General features: G+C 39.1%; 1 protein-coding gene across 12 annotated transcripts in view; it reads left to right on the forward strand.

The window, feature by feature from the left end:
- LOC149180341 (BRCA1-A complex subunit BRE-like protein) overlaps positions 1-21,424 on the forward strand; it is a 359,353-nt gene that overhangs the window by 78,897 nt on the left and 259,032 nt on the right. For 8 of the 12 annotated variants that reach the window (XM_089416041.1, XM_089416035.1, XM_089416039.1 and 5 more), the window contains 2 exons: positions 14,169-14,204; positions 14,326-14,430. In XM_089416041.1, the coding sequence (XP_089272167.1) occupies positions 14,169-14,204; positions 14,326-14,430 (141 nt within the window). The remainder of the gene's footprint in view (positions 1-14,168; positions 14,205-14,325; positions 14,431-21,424) is intronic. The other 4 variants (XM_089416036.1, XM_089416038.1, XM_089416043.1 and 1 more) reach the window with 1 other exon arrangement.

Below are 21,424 nucleotides of genomic sequence, written 5' to 3' on the forward strand. Positions count from 1 at the left end.
ATAATACAGTCTCAACCATCTACATATCAACAATTGAAAGAAATAGCAAACACACAAGTGACACCGTTATTTTTGGACAACTCGTCCTCAGAAAAACCCAATGCGGGAAAATCGGTGCAACAATTCTGAGGATTTACTATTATGTAGTATATCCTTGAGTACAACTGGGTGCCAAACTGGCTCACCCGACAGAGAAAAACAACCGGCAGTAATACCTCTCTATTCGGAAGCAGGTATTCAGAAAACTTGTCCCATGAAACCCTCTCTAGCAATACTGAAGCACTGCGTCAGCCCTCCTGGCCTCTGCATCAGCCTCAGAACCCTCTGCTGCATCCTCTTCCTCTTCCTTCTTGATCCGAACTCCTTTGTTGCTACTTCCCGTCTTGGACTGCCATCTGATCTCTTCTTGGCGAAGAGCCGCCAACAATTCTTCCCAATCTGGAAGATTCGCCTTGCCCAGTATGCTTTGGACAAATGTCTCCCACTCCTCGGAGACTGCGTTTAGAGTGGTCCTCACCAACATCTCTTGATCCGGCGTGGCCCCTATGGAAGTTAGTTGGCCTCGGATCTCCTTCAACCGATCGAGGAAGTGACCTATCTGCTTCCCCTTCTGCATCTGCTATGACCGCAACTGATTCTCAAGTAACATCTTCCTTTGCACGGAAGTATGCTGGTACAATGTCTTCAAGGCGTCCCACATTTCCTTTGCCGTCTCCTTCTTGGCAATATGTTGGACCACATGATCCTTGACCCCATCAAGGATGATACATTTCGCCTTGGCCATTGCCTCCTCGTACTTCTCATTATCAGTCGGGTCAACTGGGATCGCCACTGTTCTCAAGGCGAAGGCCTTGATGCGATGTCTATCTAGAATGGACAAGATCCTGGCCTTCCAGACCACAAAGTTGGACGCCTTGTCCAACCTGTCCTGATCCCTTAGCCCATTCATGGCCATCTCTCTGCTCTTCTTGTCGACTCCTCCAAGTCTCTCTACTTCCCTCCGGAAGTTCTCTCTTCGACTCCTGCTGAGTCTCTCTACTTCTCGCCTGGAAGTTCTCTGCTAGACTCCCTCTGAGTCTCGATTTCCCTTCTGGAAATCCTCCTGCCAATCGTCAAGTCGCACCTCTCCGATCTTTTGTGCACTTGCAACACTGATCCAGATTCCTTGGCTAGAAATCCGCCTCGGTAGCGACTCCCTCTACCTTGGTTTTTCCTTGTTAGGTACTGTTCTGCCCACAGTGTCCCACTAGCTTCTCTCCCTGCAAACTGCCCACAGCTTCCTATGCCCCGCAACTAAAGGACTGAGCCTCTAGGCTTTGCGCAATCTTGACACTGGCTAAAATGCTCCCTTAGCCAATTGCGTCAACCCTCCTGGTCTTTGCGTGAGCCTTTTAAAGCCCTCCTCAGCCTCTGCGCCGACCTCTCTCTGGCCCGGATTGATGATGTAGCCCCTTTGCGTCAACCATTCTTTTGTCGCTTTCTGCAAGGAACAACTTCTATCACTCGGGACGACTGTTTCTGTTGCAAATGTTGTGCTTCAGCTGATGCCTTCAGCTCTCCTGTGATTTGCAACCACGCTCTGATATCATGTTGAAATTTCTAAGTCTATCCATTAGAAATTTTATCTGTATTCTTCTGGTTTATTTCTCCTACTTGTTAATTACAAACAAGTTATTTAAACATATAAACATCGAAATAAACACAATATAGTCTCAACAATCTACAGATCAACAGTTGAAAGAAATAGCAAACACACAAGTGACATCGTTATTTTTGGACAACTCGTTCCTGGAAAAACCTAATGCGGGAAAACTGGTGCAACAATTCTAAGGGTTTATTATTATGCAGTATATCCTTGAGTACAACTGGGTGCCAAACTGGCTCACCTGACAGAGAAAAACAACCGGCAGTAATACCTCTCTATTCAGAAGCAGGTATTCAGAAAACTTGCCCCATGAAACCCTCTCCAACAACATTAAAGCACTGCGTCAGCCCTCCTAGCCTTTGCGTTAGCCTTAGAACCCTCCACGTCAACCCTCTGAGGCACTGCGCAGCCTCTGGGACCCTCTGCGTCACTCCTGCTGCCCTCTGCGTGGATGATGCAGGCCCTCTGGGCTCTGCGGGGCCTACTCTGGCTTCTGCGTCTGCCTCTCTGCCTCTGCGCTTGTCTCTCGGCACTATCTCTGCCTCTCTGTCCAGTACTCACTGCCCCTTGTTGCTGATCACTGATTCGACTTTAATTAGCAAACCCTGCTCTAGTAAATCGAATGACTGATCACTCTGGTGTGTTCTCCAACTGACCCTCAGGCCTCCTCTTATACTTTTCTTGTTGGTCCTTCAACGGACGAGATTACATCTCTAATCAACGACTAAGATTAGCTTTGGTTTGATCCATGTCTTTTGGAACCTTCTAACCCAGTTTTATATTAATACTCATTAATATTTTATTTTTCCGAAGTTTAGACTTAGGAACTCCATTAAAAATATTAATTATTTTAATATCTCCCAAATCGGGTAGAATCTGCCCAAACCATTTTTGGGTCTTGGAGATCTCATGTGCTTTAGCCTCTCCACCAATTTTCATGGCTAGAGCACATCTGATGCTACCCCAAATCAACAGCTGCCTCTTATCAACTAGGCAAGAGTTGAATAGGATGATCTGGGACAACATTTATAACTGGTTTGTACCAGTCATTTGGACAAACCATGGAGTGGGTTACATCCAAAGATGACCTTCCATGTTGCACATTTAAGGAAGACGAGGGATGAACTCATAACCCAACCCCCATACGCAAGCTAACCTTGGGTGCACTCTCTTCACATTTCCTTGACCAATTTCAAGTGGGCTCACATAGATTTCAAGTTGCTATAGACTACCATATTGGCTGATCAGACATGATTTTCAGTTGTGCCATGTTTGAGAGGTTGAGATAGAGGAGCACATCATCTTCTTGTTGTTATATGGCAACCATGAAGAAGCATTCTGTTGGAAATAATACTGAGAGGGGGGGGGGTGAATCAGTATTATCAGATCAGTAAAAACTTTCCAATTTCATACTCAGAAACATATACGCTACTTCAATTAAGTGAACCCGCGTGTACACGCTACTGTGTCTAATGAATCTCGCGTATATCTAGAGATCTTATAATTCAGTTAGCTTAATCTTCAGTAAATGCATCAGAACATTATTAAGCATATTAACAGTAAACAGGTGCAGAATAACAGAACAGAACATCACACAAGAGCCACACACATGAACACCATGATATAAGGTGGAAACCCAATGTGGGTGAAAACCACCTGCTGCAATTCGTCTCTTTCTTCTTTAATAAGAAACTTCTTTTACAATGTACTGGTGCAGTCCTTTACCAGTACGCAGGCTACAACCTGCAGAGGGCTACAACCCTCTCTCGTTTTCCAACTACTTCTGGAAGGGAGCTACAACCCCCTCAGCTCTTGTACTAGCCGATCCATTTACTAGTACGTAGGTGCTGACCCTACAACCTTCTTTCCTTCAGGGACCACGTTTCATCAATTTTCAGACTGGATCCAAGAGTACAAAACAAACATTACCACAATACAATCATCAACTTATACTTGCATCATAATTCATTAAACAACCCAATACTGAATCACTGAAACCCTGTCATCAAGAACACAGAACCCAAACCAGAGCCCAGAACTCTGCAACAACCACCAGAATCAGCAGCAACCTGAAATATCAAATCTTATTATGCATACGCTACTTCACTGTACCAAAACCGCGTGTATACGCGCTTTCACCAAAGGCAACCCGCGTGCAGATCTAGAAATAGTTTCTTATGCCTTCGCTGTCAGATCCGACCCTTGCCAAGCGTCCCGAATAGATAAACAGTAATACCAGATCTTCTCACTTCGTCAGACACACAATGCTTGCACTCACTTGCCTAATGATCTTCTCCTTATATAGCCTTAGGCCTTGTTCAATACCTAGAGCCAAAACCATAGAAATCCAATACCATCATCTTCAAAACTAGGGATCAACACGTCCGTCGAGACACCAAGGTCCAAAACCATAGGCACAACTTCCAAGGAATAACCGCCGTGGACCAACGATAAGTTTTCCACATACACGCGCTTTTACTGAAGCCAACCAGCGTGTACACGCGACTTGGTATATAGCGAACCTGCGTATACGTGACTTGGTATATAGTGAACCTGCTTGTATACGCGACTTGGGCTTAACGAACCTGCGTGTATGAACTTTCTTGGCATGCTGTACTAAGATCTGTCCTCTGATTAAGTTGCCATCACCTGTACCAATTCTCTGAGCACCTGTACCAACCTCTGAGTGAGTTGCCATCAAGGACAACACTTGAATCATAATGCCAACAATCTCCCCCTTTGGACTTGATGGCAACCACCACACCAAGTCACTCTCCCCCTTTGACATCAAGGGCAAAGGGGCGGACCAAGATATTCTCTTCTTTGGTATACCTTTTACTGTCCATACTGCTGTCCATACTCCCGCTGAGTACATGCTGAAGTTTCTGATTTGGCTCCCCCTTTGTATATGCCAAGTTGTATCAATCCATCCATGCTCCCCTGAGCAGATGCAGGTTCTAGGACCAGCCATTCAGATCTGTACCATAAGCATCAGCCTGCAATACTATTCCTTTGATCAAACAACAAGATGTATCATTTAGTTTCATCAGCAACTTCTAACCATAATGCCAACAATGAATTATTTGAAGTATATGCTCCTCCTGAGTGTGAGCCAACCATGACTGAACCATTTCCTGAGTCTGTTCTGCTCCCCCTGAGCCTGAGCCAACCATGACTGAACCTGGGTCTGTTCTGCTGCCCTTTCTTCATATACGCGACTTTGCAGCCTGTAACTCGCGTATATACGCGACTTGTCTTCATTATATCAGCGTATGCAGGATGGAATACTGAATTTCATCACTTTCAGATTCCCCTGTGTCTGTTGTGTCAGCTGTTTGAATTATGCCACACCTTTCTGTCTCTGTCTTCTTCAGTTCTGATGATGTATGGTCCTCTTGTTTTGAATTTTGAAATCTGCTCCTGCATTCCCTTGCTTTATGCCCATAGTTGTTGCATGTATAACACCTTACATTTTTCATGTTCCTTCTATCACAGTCAATTGCTTTGTGTCCATATGCATTGCAGGCAAAGCAATATCCTCTGAAATACCTGGGATGCGATGATCTTTCTTGAACCATTCTACTTCTACATCTGGCTGCAACATGTCCAAGATTATGACATACAAAACATTCAACATTATTCAGTGGAGGAAATAATCGTCTATCACGTCCATAGTTAGGAGTAAAGGATCTTCCTTGAGGAATTTCTTTCTTTGGTTGTTCCTTGTTGAGCATTTTAGATTTCTCATTAGAGTTTCTTGCCTCACCTTGTGAACTAGATTCACCTTCAACATATTCATGAAAACCAAGACCAGTCTTGATAGCAGGAGACCTTTGACTACTAAGAATATCATCCAAGACTTTAGAGCTATCTTGAAATCGTAACAGCTTATCCTTTTCTTCTATTTTACCTTTCAAGATATTTACCTCAACTTGATGTTGTTCTTCCTTTTTCAGATATTGATTCCTTAGGTCTTCTTCAGCTTTTCTTCCTTCTTCCACTTGTCGCTTTAGTTTGATCACTTCATGTTCTTGATCTTCAAGAGCTTCTTTGTTCTGTTCTCTTGATTTTTTAAGATCTTCTTTTAGAGAGAGGATCTTTGATTCAAACCTTTGAATAGTTATGCTCTGATCCTTTACTACATCCTGCAATTTCTCCCTTACCCTGGTTACTGTCTCCAATTGTTCATTTAATTTGGTAACTTCTTCAGTTTCTGCATTCTTTTTTTCATGTGCCATGAGACTTTTAATATCTTTGCTATTATTGGATGAGGCATTCTTCTTTTGATGTGCCATGAGACTTCTAATATCTTCACTATCATTGAATGGACTTGTAATATGGGTATAATAGCTTCTACCATCTTCTTCAGATATCTTTCCTTTGTTATGAGGGCATCTAGCAACATAGTGACCAACTCTACCACATAGAAAACATTTGAAAGGTAGCTTACCTTTGAACCGTCCAGTTCCCCGTTCAAGATTCTTGACAAAATTTACCTCATCTTCTTCCTCTGACACTTCGAATGCGGCTTCTGGTGGTACCTCTTGTCGCATTTCAAAAGCAGTTAAGATCTCGTGAAGCTGTGACATGGTGATTTTCTGCACATTCTCCTTTTCTTCTATGGCAGATACTTTAGAATCAAATTTAGCAGACAGAGATCTCAAAACCTTTTCAACTAAGACAACTTCCTCAAATTCTTCACCCAGATCCCTCATACAATTCACAATCTCATCCATACGCAAGAAATAATTAGCTATGCTTTCATTACTATGCATCTTAAGAGTTTCATACCGGATTCTGAGAGTTTGAAGCTTTGCTCTCTTTACCTGATCATCTCCTTCGTAGCTTGTGATGATTTTGTCCCATATTTCCTTAGCTGATTTGAAATGCATGATCTTCATAAATTCTGATTGTGTCAAACTACTCAATAGGACAGTAACAGCTTTGGCATTGAGCTCATATTGCTTTTTCTCTGCTGGATCTGTAGGGGTTGCTGATGGGAATTTGTATCCTCCTTCTACGATTCCCCAAATTTATGCTCCAAGTGATTGTAGATATGCAGTGGTTCTTATCTTCCAGTGAGTAAAATTGTTCCCGTCAAAGACTGGTGGCCTGATGTGTGCCTCTCTTTCTGGATTAGCCATTCTGATGGATCTTTTCCTTCAAGCGATCAAGCTTCCTCTGAAGAACCTGCTCTGATACCAATTGTTGGAAATAATACTGAGAGGGGGGGGGGGGGGTGAATCAGTATTATCAGATCAGTAAAAACTTTCCAATTTCATACTCAGAAACATATACGCTACTTCAATTAAGTAAACCCGCGTGTACACGCTACTGTGTCTAATGAATCTCGCGTATATCTAGAGATATTATAATTCAGTTAGCTTAATCTTCAGTAAATGCATCAGAACATTATTAAGCATATTAACAGTAAACAGGTGCAGAATAACAGAACAAAACATCACACAAGAGCCACACACATGAACACCATGATATAAGGTGGAAACCCAATGTGGGTGAAAACCACCTGCTGCAATTCGTCTCTTTCTTCTTTAATAAGAAACTTCTTTTACAATGTACTGGTGCAGTCCTTTACCAGTACGCAGGCTACAACCTGCAGAGGGCTACAACCCTCTCTCGTTTTCCAACTACTTCTGGAAGGGAGCTACAACCCCCTCAGCTCTTGTACTAGCCGATCCATTTACTAGTACGTAGGTGCTGACCCTACAACCTTCTTTCCTTCAGGGACCACGTTTCATCAATTTTCAGACTGGATCCAAGAGTACAAAACAAACATTACCACAATACAATCATCAACTTATACTTGCATCATAATTCATTAAACAACCCAATACTGAATCACTGAAACCCTGTCATCAAGAACACAGAACCCAAACCAGAGCCCAAAACTCTGCAACAACCACCAGAATCAGCAGCAACCTGAAATATCAAATCTTATTATGCATACGCTACTTCACTGTACCAAAACCGCGTGTATACGCGCTTTCACCAAAGGCAACCCGCGTGCAGATCTAGAAATAGTTTCTTATGCCTTCGCTGTCAGATCCGACCCTTGCCAAGCGTCCCGAACAGATAAACAGTAATACCAGATCTTCTCACTTCGTCAGACACACAATGCTTGCTCTCACTTGCCTAATGATCTTCTCCTTATATAGCCTTAGGCCTTGTTCAATACCAAGAGCCAAAACCATAGAAATCCAATACCATCATCTTCAAAACTAGGGATCAACACGTCCGTCGAGACACCAAGGTCCAAAACCATAGGCACAACTTCCAAGGAATAACCGCCGTGGACCAAAGATAAGTTTTCCACATACACGCGCTTTTACTGAAGCCAACCAGCGTGTACACGCGACTTGGTATATAGCGAACCTGCGTATACGCGACTTGGTATATAGTGAACCTGCTTGTATACGCGACTTGGGCTTAACGAACCTGCGTGTATGAACTTTCTTGGCATGCTGTACTAAGATCTGTCCTCTGATTAAGTTGCCATCACCTGTACCAATTCTCTGAGCACCTGTACCAACCTCTGAGTGAGTTGCCATCAAGGACAACACTTGAATCATAATGCCAACACATTCACACACAGAAATTCACACATAAGAACAACAATATCCATAAAATATCACATTGTATTATATACAATAATAATATAGCATATTGTGGTACTCATAACATGATTTCCAATATGGCTAATTGGTTCAATCATCTCCATAACAATCTCCACAACATCTTCGCAAATATATCCGTGAATATCTCCATAAATCACTCAACTGATTTTATGTGATCTCCATCCCTAACTTTTCGAATTGTCCTCTTCTTTGTTCATACATAGACTTCTAGAATAAGTCTACTTTCATTATTAATAATTTCATCATATCATAAATATGAATTATTCCTTCAGACTCCCACTTAATGAATACTTCTGATTCAATCTAGATGTCTTGAATTGTCTTCATCTTTAGTGTTTTGCACTCTGCATCATTTTTAGTCTTCTTTCATCTTCATTTGTTGTTGTCTTTTTGTATCAATATGCACTGCATCTTTCTTTGATATTCTGGATCTTGAGTCAATCATGTGGACCACTTCATCTTCAAATCAAAGATTTCTTACCCTTGACATTCCCATGGGCTTTTTGTCGATTACCCTCCAATCATTTCATCATACTCAGGGTTTTCCTTGGCTAACCTTTAACCATTACAATTTCAAAGTGATCTTGGTTTATCACTAACCATTAAGTGGTTTTGGCTTACCACAAACCATTCATTACATCAACTGGTTTTAGGCTTTCAACTGACCACAAACATCCATCTATCATTAGAAAGTGGTTTTTGATTTACCACGAACCACTACAAAAGTACTCATGCTTAATTTGACCCAAGAATGACTCAATAAATTGACAAATCTTTCCTAAACATGCTTGAATTTTGAGGACCAACTGACCTATGAAATTTATATGGAAGAAATTGTTGTACATTTGAAGATTTGACCTGTAAAATCTTTTCAACACAAAACTAACTTTCTGCCATCCATTCACATCTATCCAACCACAATGTACCTGTATGTGAGGCTTTGATATTTCTCTATTCCAACACTTGTGATGATCATGATTTATAAGACCACAAACTTGCAGGGATATAATTCCAACAATCTGCTTGTACATGATCTTTTCTGCCACAATGACTGCAGTAATTTTCCTGCTTCTACACTTGATTCTCTGTACTACGACTTGTAGATGGTTCATCTGTTGTCAATGTTTCTGCTTTCACAAATTTGATAGCTGCATTGTTCATTTGACCTTCATAACCTAGGCCTTCATTTTTTGGCCTTACACATATTTGTATAGGCCTTTGAATACCTTCACCACTTCTGCCGAAACCCTTACCATCAAAACACATTTTATTTAAAAGCTTGGCACCACTACCTTTTGCATGCTTCTCAAAATAGCCTAATTCATCATCTTCATCTTTATCAGTATTATTATTCGGAGCCTCAAAACAAGAGAGAGAAATATGTACATTAACATTATTATCATCCGCCAAATGGTGAGTATCAGTAGAACTATCAATCTTTTGAATGAGGTCACTAGTATCACAAATTGCATCACACTTTGCTTTCTCTTGATTTAATTGTTTTACTTCATTTTCTAGTGTTAACAACACATTTTCTTTGGCCACTAATTCTTCCTGGAGTGATTCTATCAATTTGTCCTTTTGATCTTGAATTTTGAAAAGATCATCTACCGATTGATTCAGTGATATCAATCTTTGCTTTAATATGTTGATGCGTTGTGTAGTGAAACCAACAAATTCATGATAGAGTTCATTATCTCATGTTCTAAGTTCTGCAACTTTTACCCATCTTAGAATTATTTTGCTTTTGTAATCTATTTATTTTTTGCAAAGCATCATAAAGATCTTGTTGTAGCAGGTCAATTTCATGATTAGCAGTTTGTAGCCATTTTCCTCCTTTTCCCATTTTTAAATCGCTAATGAGCCACGCTCGCTTTTAGAAGAATAAGCACAATGAGTACAACTAATAATGCACCCTACGTTCAAAATTTCAAATACAACAATGATAAAGGTGTCGGGTAACACACATCATGCACCTTTAATTTTAACTTGAACACTTCAACCTTAACTTTTACCTATACTTATGTTATCAAACTTTCTATTTTCACCTTTGACTCTTCATTGCTATTTATACCTAGGCTTTGACTTTACCAATCTTGCCCTTTAACAAAATTTTGCATAAAAGCTTTAAATTTTTTAACTTTAATTCAAAATTATGGCTGTCCAATTGTTTCATTACAAAAGTGAATGGATGTAGGCTATTAAAGTGAAGCTTTTTTTATAGATAAAAGCAATCTATATAGGAATTGAATTTGTTCACCAATCTTCTGGAAACGCTTCAATTGCACTTCACACTGACCTTCTGCATCCAACTAATTGCTGTGCATTCTTTGTCTAGCTTTTCTTTTTGCCTTCAAGTTCCTTGTAAAGTACCTTGACTCACTTCTAACATTGGACAAATATTAATATAGGAGGTTTCAATCTCCCCTCAAAATTCTGTTGAAGAGCAAGAAACTTTTGTTCTTTCCAAAATACTTGAAATTCTTCCATATCAACTGTAAAGCCATTCTTTTTTTTAGCCAACAATTATTTGGACTACATCATATGTGATGGTGCAAGGAAGCTCCTTGTCAGAATCAGGCAATGTCACAATGTGGCACTAAAAAACAAACATACAACCAAGGAAATTAAGCAAGCATTTACTACTGAATTAATTTTTTTCATAAAGCCAAATTCCATATTGTAATTGTCGAGAAGATATTGCCGGAACTTCTAGTTTAAATCCCAAGTCAAGCATTCAATCTGCTTCACCAATACCACAGTCTACCGGCAGCAACAATGACTAGTTTCAAACACAATTGATGGGCAATGCAACATGATAAATCAATTAAAGGGATAGTTGCCTGTAATTTCTTCTAGAGGTTTGTTCAATTGTGTCCTCTGATAGCAGGACATGTAAACCTCCAAGCATGCTAGAAAATTTAAAGATGCTGCAATGCTGGAATTTTGAGCTTTGAAAGAATATATAAATTATCCACAAGTATTATTGGCAATGATCCCACCACTAAACCTCTTATTGTGGTCTATTTTGCTGATGACGCTACTGAGATCTATTGGGCTTCGCCTATGGTTGCGCTATTATGGATGAATTTGACCATACTATGCCCACTTATTACATAGAAAAATGCACCATGAGCCAAGAGTGTTGTTGACATTGTCTATAATGTTGTTGCTTCACCTATTTTAGCCATTTAATGAGGCACTTTGATGGGTACACATATGCAGAATGCCTATTTTCTCAATATAAAAACTGCAGCGACCTCTCTTGATATAAAGAGTGTGGGGCTTGTTTCTTACCAAAACTTCTAATTTCCTTACCCATTGTTGCAGTGGCATCCTCTCCTTCTCCTCGTCATTGCAACCATGTAGTGTAGAAGCACAGGTTTGTCCATGCACTGGTACTCAAGTTCTGCACAACTCCATGTAGGTTTCCACAATCAGACAGTTATGTTCAAACACAGGTTCTCCATAATTGTCTTTTGTTTCTCAAGGCAGCAATGGTGCTTAAACTTCTGATAAATACAGCATTACACACTGGAGAATGTGCGATTTCTTTGGTGTTGAGCTTTGCTTTCCAATACCTGAGCTTGATCTGCTTAGGACTTTACAGCATGTCGCTGCTCCAACATGCATGTGGCCTCATGTTTTACTGTCCCACAAACCTTCACAATCATTTTAAAAAAATTCATACTTTTAACTTGGTTTTGGTGACTAACAAATCTTAACCAGCAAATGCCATTACCTTCTCTTCAAGGCAACCCACTATTCTTGCTGATGGAACTTATGCTACACAGAGCGCTGCTTCAGAAATTTCCATTGCAATGGCTGCGCCTTGGTCAATCTTCCGTTCTTTCGCATCCAATTGAGGATGACTCCCATGATCGTCTTAGGGTCTGCATATGCATTCTAACCTCTCTAATACCAATTGTTGGTATATGGGCAGCCATGAAGAAACATTCACATGCACAAATTTGCACATAAGAACAACAATATCCATAAATATTACATTGCATTAATTACAATAATAATACAACACAGCCTCACTTACATCAATACAATACACAAGGCCTAATGGGTTCAACCATCTCCATAACAATCTCCACAATATCTCCACGAATATCCCCATGAATATCTCCATAAATATCTCAACTGATTTTTTGTGATCTCCATCCTTAACTTCTCTCATTGTCCTCATCTTTGATCATATGTAGGCTTCTAGCCTATGTTGCACAAAACCTCTAGGAACCCGGCGTTTCGGGCCGTACCCATACCCGAAACTCCGAAACTTGGTCAAAACTCAGTCGAAACTCGACCATCATATAATCATCTATGAGAGTTAATATTGACTTTTTTTTCTTCTAAATTGTCATCTATGGGTCTTATTCCCTTTTTTCTTGCAAAGATAATGTGTTATTCACTTATTTATTTATATATATTTTTATATATACATATATATGTTTCGATTGACGTTTCGACTGACGTTTCCAATTTTGTGAGGTGACGTTTCTAAACGTACCCGTTTCGGAAACTCTGAAACATTTCGGCGTTTCATGCAACTTAGCTTCTAGCTGAATTCTACACTCATTATTAATAATTTCACCATATCATAAGTATGAATTATTCCTTCACTTCTACTGTTTCATTTGTTATGAGATTTGTGGGTGGTTACGTTGCCTGGTTATGGGAACTCACACTGTAGTTTCTCCAGGTACCCTAACTAGACATGCCTGGCCCTTAAATAGGCAGGAGGCCTTTAGGTTCCATTCCCACACTCTTCAGCCTCCTCCTAGACTAGATTCCACTAAGAGGATTACTCCATTTTTTATAGTGCTCCCCTTAGTTATGGGCATCAAGTGACAGATAGATAGCAACATTATATCCAAGTCTAGATCTATGTCTACTAGAGGGGCCATTTCCCTCCATAGAGGATTACTTCATTTTTTTATAGTGCTTCCCTTAGTTAGGGGCATCAAGAGACAGATAGATAGCAACATTATATCCAACTAGAGGAGCCATTTCCCTCCCTACAGGATTACGCATTTTTTATAGTGCTCCCCTTAGTTAGGGGCATCAAGGGACAGATGTATAGAAACATTATATCCAAGTCTAGATCTATGTCTACTAGAGGGGCCATTTCCCTCCTTAGAGACCTTAGCAGCATTACCAGACCAGATCCGTTACCAGCATGTAAATGATACCACCCAATACTCAGGGTCTAATGGAGGTTGATCCCTTGCACACAGCAGTTCAGTGGGTAGTCTATATCTTCCCCTAGCTCTTCTTGAGGACAACATTCTATATTGAGTTTCATTCATTTGGCCTCGAATGTTAGGAGAGATAGATTTAATGGAACATGACTTACCTGCATCATCACCCTTATTTGTTCTCCAGTATTTGGATCCATGCTATTTGCACATCTTCCTAGAGTGATGATCCATGCTTGCAGCCTAGGGTTCTTCATGGTTTTGCATATATTTATACTTTACTTTCTGTATCTTGCTTTCTCTTTATAGGAGCCATTTTGGTGCTCCTGCTTTGTAATTACAACGTTGTACTCAGCAGTTCCATTGAGCTAATTTTGTGTTAGTTTCTTGGACATTGATAAACTTATCTTATCTATCAAGAAAAAGCACAGAGCCACCTTTTATTTGTTGTTCGCAATTTTATTTTATTTTATTATTTTATGTTTATGGAGAAATATGAATATTATAAAGAAAATAGATTTACAAAATAAAGATTTATCTTAGTGCAGTTAAAGCTGCTGACTATCTAAGTAAGCGCTGGCAGAAATACTTTGGTTTTATATTTTGAGTTTGAATGTAGTTAATAAGGATAACAAGTCTGTATTGTTGTAACTATGACTTCAGGGACTGGAGATTTGTTTGTTATCTGGAATTGAGAGGGTAAGTCCTTGGGTCCAGTCAAATTTGTGTTTCTTCAATTGAAATGTTTCAAAAGTTATTATACTTGAGAAAAAATTCATAGATGGAGCCTATTTTTCTTACAGCAATATTTGTATGTTAGTTACAGCCAGATGCGGTGAAGTTTGCTGTTCCCCTTTTGGACCTTGATTTAAGCAATATTCTGGTTGGGTATCCATTGAAACACCACCTGCAGATATTCTTACAGGTAATATTTCTTGTTATTTTACTGTATGATGAACATTATAGTATATTGTAATGTTCCTAATGGAAATAAACAATGATAAACAAAGCAAACATAACCAAAAACACACACAAAAATACTCAAGCATAAGAACACCATTTTATTATAATATGAAGAGGGTACAATGAGGTGCTGGAAAGAGTGCACCTGGGCTTGCTCAAGGTAAACTAGCTAAGCCCAAATGAATAAAAAGTCCCCCTCAAATATGCTACTACTCTATCTCTTGGCTCTGCGTTGAACTGCCCAGAAATACGTTGCTGGCTAAATGGATCAGCTGCTAGGGCCCTCTCCGGTGCTCAGAAAATTCTGGGAAATTAATCCCGACCTCTCCACCAAATACCCAAAATAACCCATGAAGGAATTGGCCAATGCTTGACTTCGAAATTCAGCCCTATTTCCCCTAGCTCCTCTAGCTGTTGGCTAAATCGGGACACCTGTTTGACCCCTCAAATCTTCCAAGAAAATTCTGCCAAATTATTTCTGAGGTCCTTGTCAAAAACCCAGAAAGGATTTATCTTAGTTTTGACGCTCCAAAATTGATCCCAAATGCATGACCCCTCCTCTACAAGCAAAAGATGTAACTTGCAACAAATTTTGTGTTCACTGCTCCTCCAAAATGCTGGGAAAGCCCCCACAACACTTCCCTAGACTCCACCTCAAGTTTCAACCCCTATCTCCGTTCACTCCTCAACCTCCCAACGTGCCTCCTCCAGGAACTGCGCAGTCCCTGCGCTGCTACAATTTCCCTGCTGCTGTAACTCGGTTTCCCTGCTGCTACTCCCTTGTTGCTGTAACTCGGCCTTCTTGTTGCTACTTTCCTTGCTGCTGTAACTCGACCTCCTTGTTGCTACTTTCCTTGCTGCTGTAACTCGACCTCCTTGTTGCTACTTTCCCTGCTGCTGTAGCTCGACCTCCCTACTGGTACTCCCCTGCTGCTATAACTCGGCCTTCTTGCTGCTGTAACTCGGCCCCCTTGTTGCTACTCTCCTTGCCACTGTAACTTGATTTCCAACTGCTATAATTCGGCTCACTGATGCTAGTATGATTTGGGACAAAGTAGAACTCCCTCCTTGGGCTGGCACTCAAAGTCCACCGAAGCAAGAGTTGTGGTCTTCACTCATAGACACTTGTGTGCTAAACAACACTGTAGACTTGGCTTCAACGCAAGTGTGCTATGTCAAAGACACAATTTTCGAATAGATGAATGAATGCACAAAATGAGTGCCTCTTGCTCTATTGATAATTCGTGGCTTCTTCTCTCCTTGTGGTCCCCACTCTCTTTCTCTTCCTAATTCACACTCATTTCTCTTTCCTCTCTCTTCCAAGAGTTCGAGTTCCCTCCTTGGGTTGAATTTCTCTTTCTTGTGGTCCTCACTTTCCACTAGAACCACAATATTCTCTTTTTACTTCTAAGCCCTGGTGTTAGAATTGCGTCCTATCTCCAAACTCATCTCTAATGCTGAAAATCAAAATTGGGGATATTACATATATTTTGTTTTTATAGATTCTTGTATTAAAAACATTGAACATTTTTTTATTTGAAAGCAACAAAGTACTACCTTACTAGCTTGGAATCATGGCAAAATCCAAGTGTTTGACCAAACATTTCATTGCAAGACGAGGTGACCAATTTGGGAATACTAGGTTCCAACTTAGCCTCAGGATTCTCCAGAGTAACTCCCTGAGGTGCATAATCATGAATTATGTGAAGTTATGAAAAAAATAGGATAACATTGACAAATACCAGCAAATGAGGATGTTTTATGATCATTGCATGGAGTTTGTGTGTGTGTAGAATAATCTCATGGTCTCAACATAGGTGCGAAAAACCCATGTTTAGGAACTGAGAACGATTAGCCTCTACATATACCACGTTCCTCCTATACCAGATAATGACAGGTGGAGCATTAATTAGACTGTTTGAGGAAATTAATTGATAGCTCGCGGGCATCAACCAAATATTAAATAGAGCCTTTTTCCTATCATTCTCCTTTTTAGTTATTTATACTCATATAAAATTATGACCAACCTCTGTTCCCTCTCAACTACATTATTCATGAATTGTTTCCATGAACCTGAGTCCTTTCTACGTTAACAAAAACGACTCAGATATGGGTGCCTTGTCAACCATGTTTTGATTTGCATTCTCATATTTGCAGACATGTGGTTTATTGTAACGAATAGGGTTCATATACACAACAGAAGTATTCAAAATGTCTAGAATATGTAAATAGGACAAGTAATATTTATATATATGAATGTTTGAATGTACATAAGATATGATATGATATGGTTACAATTGAGGGATTTGCTTATATATTAGGCAAGGTGACCCTTCCCCTTCACGAATAGTCTTATCTCAACTAGTAGACACACCCTTTTATAACTTATTAGTTTATACTTATCAATTATATATATATATATATATATATATATGTTTGTTACATGGCCTTCCCCTTTAGAAAATCTTTGTCTTTTTCTGTCTCAAATGTCTTCTTGTCTTGGCACTGTCATCTTCGATGATACAAGATGATATGAACTTCTGAGTGTGGTAGAGAATTGTCATACTGTGAAATTATCTAACCATCCCAGATTAATCTTCTGTGAAATCTTGCGATTACTGGAAACTTGGGATGAATTGTTATCATAAGACTAGATTATGGTGACAATAAGACTAGATTATGGTGACATTGATAATCTTTGGAACATAAGTCACTTGTTTCTAGTCCGAGTGATATGAATTTGCAGATTGGTTGAGATGTCTGCTTTTATGTGTTGGGTGTCGATAAGGGGTGCTTGTGATCTTATTTCCCCTTATCCTGTTTGTGGCAATTCCTTGATTTACTTGAAGCATCTGATTCCCCCCATGTACAAAAGTTACGTCACTAATTGTTGGATCTTCACTTGAAATTTTTGTCGTTTGAATTACGACATCTGAATATGTTTTTACTTCAACTGGTTTGTCATCTTCTTGAGTTGTGATATTGACTAGATTGGTATTTTTCATTTTTCTTCAACTTGCACTTTCACATCTAAATATTTTGATGCTTCCCTCTCGATATGTTGTATTGGTTTCCAACGACTTCTTATCCTTCATCAACTTCTTAATCCATGTAAGTAATTTTTCACTATGGCTTTTTTGTTTTGTTTTGTTTTGTTTCTTGTGATAATTTTGTTAACTTTTTCATATATTGCACCAACTTTTAACTTTCTTGAAGAATTACTTTTGAGATATCTTATATGTCTTCTAGTGTTATTGAATCTGACTTCAATGTTGCATCCTAGAGTGTTATTTTTTCTTCCTATAGGAAAATGTTAAAAGCTTCTCCTTCGTATTTATGATGAAGGACCCTAGTGTTTCCATCGAGGGTGAACCCAAAATAATGTCACCTTGATCGCTCCATAGGGATCGAACACATAATTACGATATAAATGTATAATCCCCCAATGTTTAATTCTAAATTGGTTATGTTGTATTGTTGTGTCCCAGTGGTCCATTTTTTTGATTATATTTGACTTAGGAATCACCAATTGGTCTGCGAGTTTAGGGTCTATATCATTTTTATTTTTGGCAGGAGCAATAGAAATAGCAACATCTTTCCTTGCAAGGGTTCCTTTAATTCTAAATAGCACTGAAGCATAGTATATGAAGTTTTTGAAAATCTTCCTTTCTCTTCCATTATAGACTCCATTCTTTTCTTGTTAGTGGTTGGCTCCATTTTTTGTTCATCAGAATTCATAATATTTCACTTAATCGTGACACTTTATATTATTATTATTATTATTAATTTTTTAATAACTTTGTACTTCAAGCCTTCCTTTTAACTTTTATAGTAATATTTTTTTAACCGTTTCTTTTCCTTATAATAGAACTTCATATATATAATATTTCAAACCCTCTTATAACCTTTGATTATATGTTTATATAATTGCTTGAGATATATCTATATATATATATATATATATATATCCCTTTTTTGTATATGAATTTTTTAGTAAAAAAAATGTGTAACCTTGTTTTGACCCCTAAATCCAATTTCATTTATATGGATAAGACTACAAACAAAAGGTCAGAAGGGGTGTGCGACGACAATGTGTGGTGGCAGTGTTGGAGTTGGTTGACGAAAAATGAATGCGGTGCGGTGTTGGAGTTGGTTGACAGAAAATGGATGCGGTGGCAGTGTTGGAGTTGGTTGATGGCTATAAGGTATAGTGATTGGTCTCTTTTTTTAATTAATTATTTTTGTTTTTATATATAATTTTACTTTTCCTTTTCTTATTATATATATATATATATATATTTTTTTTTGTAAATAAAAAATTTCTATTACTTCATAAAAAAGATACATCGTTGAGCGCCCTTGGCCTCATTCCTACCAGACTTGTTGGCCAGGTGGTAAAGACAAAAAACTATAGACAAAAATAGCAAAAAAATCCAAGCCCACATACAAATTGGCCATCTTGACCAAAAGTAACCAAGCATCATAATACATCCCACTATCATATTCAGTGTGCAATGTTCCTCGGAACCTGGTCCTCAAGACTGTTGTCATGCTGCTATCGGAATGCCTCATGAACATGAGCTTCTGTGTGCTCCACTCTCTCTTCAAGGTGATCCAACCTTTCTTGAAGTCGCTTTTGTCCACGACAGAGAGAAGCCATTCGATCAGGCATTTGCCATTGATTGTGCTGGAGGTCATTTAGGAAAGCTATGACCTCATTCTTGTCATTATGATGATCCTGAGCTAGTTGCTACATTAATACAGTCACTTGATTGAGTCACTTGGTTGATCTGTGCCTCCAAGGAATCAAAGGCAAAGGTAAAACCACATGCCTAGGCGAGAGACCGTGTGGTTGTTCTACCGCCTCACCAAAATTAGATTGCTCCTATAATATTCCTACTTAGGAAATACAATGATAAACAAGAAAAAATACACATGCAACACATAAAATCCAACATGCAGTAAGTGAGCCATGAATTTAGCCAAGAAATGAGCAAAATTGAGCCATTTATTACATACTATGTTGCCAGGAAACGTGGGTTCGGGGACGGGGACAGGGATGGCATTTTTGGAAACAGGTTGCGTGGGTTCGTCGGCTAATATAATAATATTAAATTTTAATAATTAAATTTTATAAATTATAATTAATAATATATATGAAATTTGAATTTGTATATTTTTTCAACTTTAAACAAGAAAACTTTAATCATTTAAACATGCACATCATTGAACATTCAACATTGACATTGAAATTTCAAAATTTATCACCAAAAAACTGTTCATTGTTTACATATTAATAAGAATCATGAATCATGATATATGTCCATTGTCATACTACATTCAAAATTTGCCTTAAGGCATCTTCAAACATGAACTAGGAAATTTTAAAATACTAAATAGCTAAAGCCTAAGGAACAATGGCTTCCTCAAAGACCAAAAAACTGGAAAATACAAGTTATTTGACCTCCAATATTATTGCATCCCTTTTTATTAAAAAAGAACTAATAGGTATAAGAACCAAGGCTGCTTGGAAGTGGGAGCCAGAGTGGGGGACACAATTTTTAGAAGCTTCCAGATCGAGAGCGTTTTTTATACTATATATATTTTGAATCATTACATATAAATTCTGTGGTTTTTTTTAGGCTTGTGGCTACATTAAAGTATAAATTATGGCTGCTGGCAGCATATATTTCACTGCTGTCCCACCAAACACACAAGGCAGCCCAATAAAATAAAGTTTAAAATGTTGAGTCTTTGAGAACTCAGAATACTTTAGGATTTTTGAGCGTACTCCTGAGTTTGTAGGAAACTTGGCTAGTGTATCTCAGTCAGCTGTGTGTGACAAAATCTGTCCCAAGTTTCACCAAAATAGCTGAGTCTAGCATTTACTTAAGTAAATGTTGGACTCGCTGCTTTGGCATTAGACATCTTAGTATCTTACAATGTTACATGTAAATTCTTATTTTATGTTTGAATTTTTGAAATAACTTATAAAGTTATAAGTAGCATAAACATGTCATTCATGCATGCCGTATCCTAGTATGTATTTTCAAAATATAGTTTTTTTAATATAGTTTTTTTTATGAAGAACCCAAAGAACCCGAAGAACCCAAAGAAACCAAGAACCCAAGAACCCATTAAAGGAAAATAACCCAATTTTTATTTTTTGAAGAACCCGCTTCTTCTGGGTTCTTCTAGGAAGAACCTGTCCCCGAATCCGGTACTTAGGTGCGGGAACCCAGGACGGGTTCGAGAACCCCACACCTGGGTGTGGGAACCTGTGCAACATAGATTACATATATGTGAGTGGAAAGTACAAATCTGAATGGAGTGTGTGCACCTGGGCTTGCTAAAGCAAGCTTGACAACCCCAGGTGAGAAAGTATGTTTCCCAACTGCTAGGAAGTACTTCCCCTTCTATTTTTGTGCTGGCCCTGGAAAACTGCAACTGCTGGATGGAAGGAAGATGTTGTTTGGACCCTCTAGAGTGCTCCAAAAATTCTGAGAAATTAGCCACGGGCGCTACTCCACCAACTCAACAAAACCCTGAAATGTCTCACGAACCCAAGTGGTGGAAATGGCCCTGGAATAAACTGCACCCTCCTCTATCAATTTATGTTTTTGGCTACTGAGTGGAACTAGGAACTTTGTCGTTAGAAGTGCTCAGAAAGGGTTGGGCCTTCCAAATTTACCCCCAATTAGATTGAGCCCTTCCACCTACTGGAAAATTCATACCACCCAAAAATCTGCTGCAAATGTACCCCCAAATGTTGAGGAATGTTCCCCAAAATTCCCCTTATGCCTCCTGGAAAATCTCAGCTCAAACCCCCAGCCAATCCTCCCACAACTAAGTCTCTCCCCAAGGAACTGCACAAACCCAATGAGACTGCCTCTGCATGTGCACTGGAAGAAGAATTTCACATGAGGAATAGCCACTGATTCAGCCCACCAAACTCC

The sequence above is a fragment of the Pinus tabuliformis genome, chromosome 3_2 (genome assembly GCF_031772625.1).
Source record: "Pinus tabuliformis cultivar Carrire ecotype Pingquan chromosome 3_2, CPIR1, whole genome shotgun sequence".
NCBI lineage: Eukaryota > Viridiplantae > Streptophyta > Pinopsida > Pinales > Pinaceae > Pinus > Pinus tabuliformis.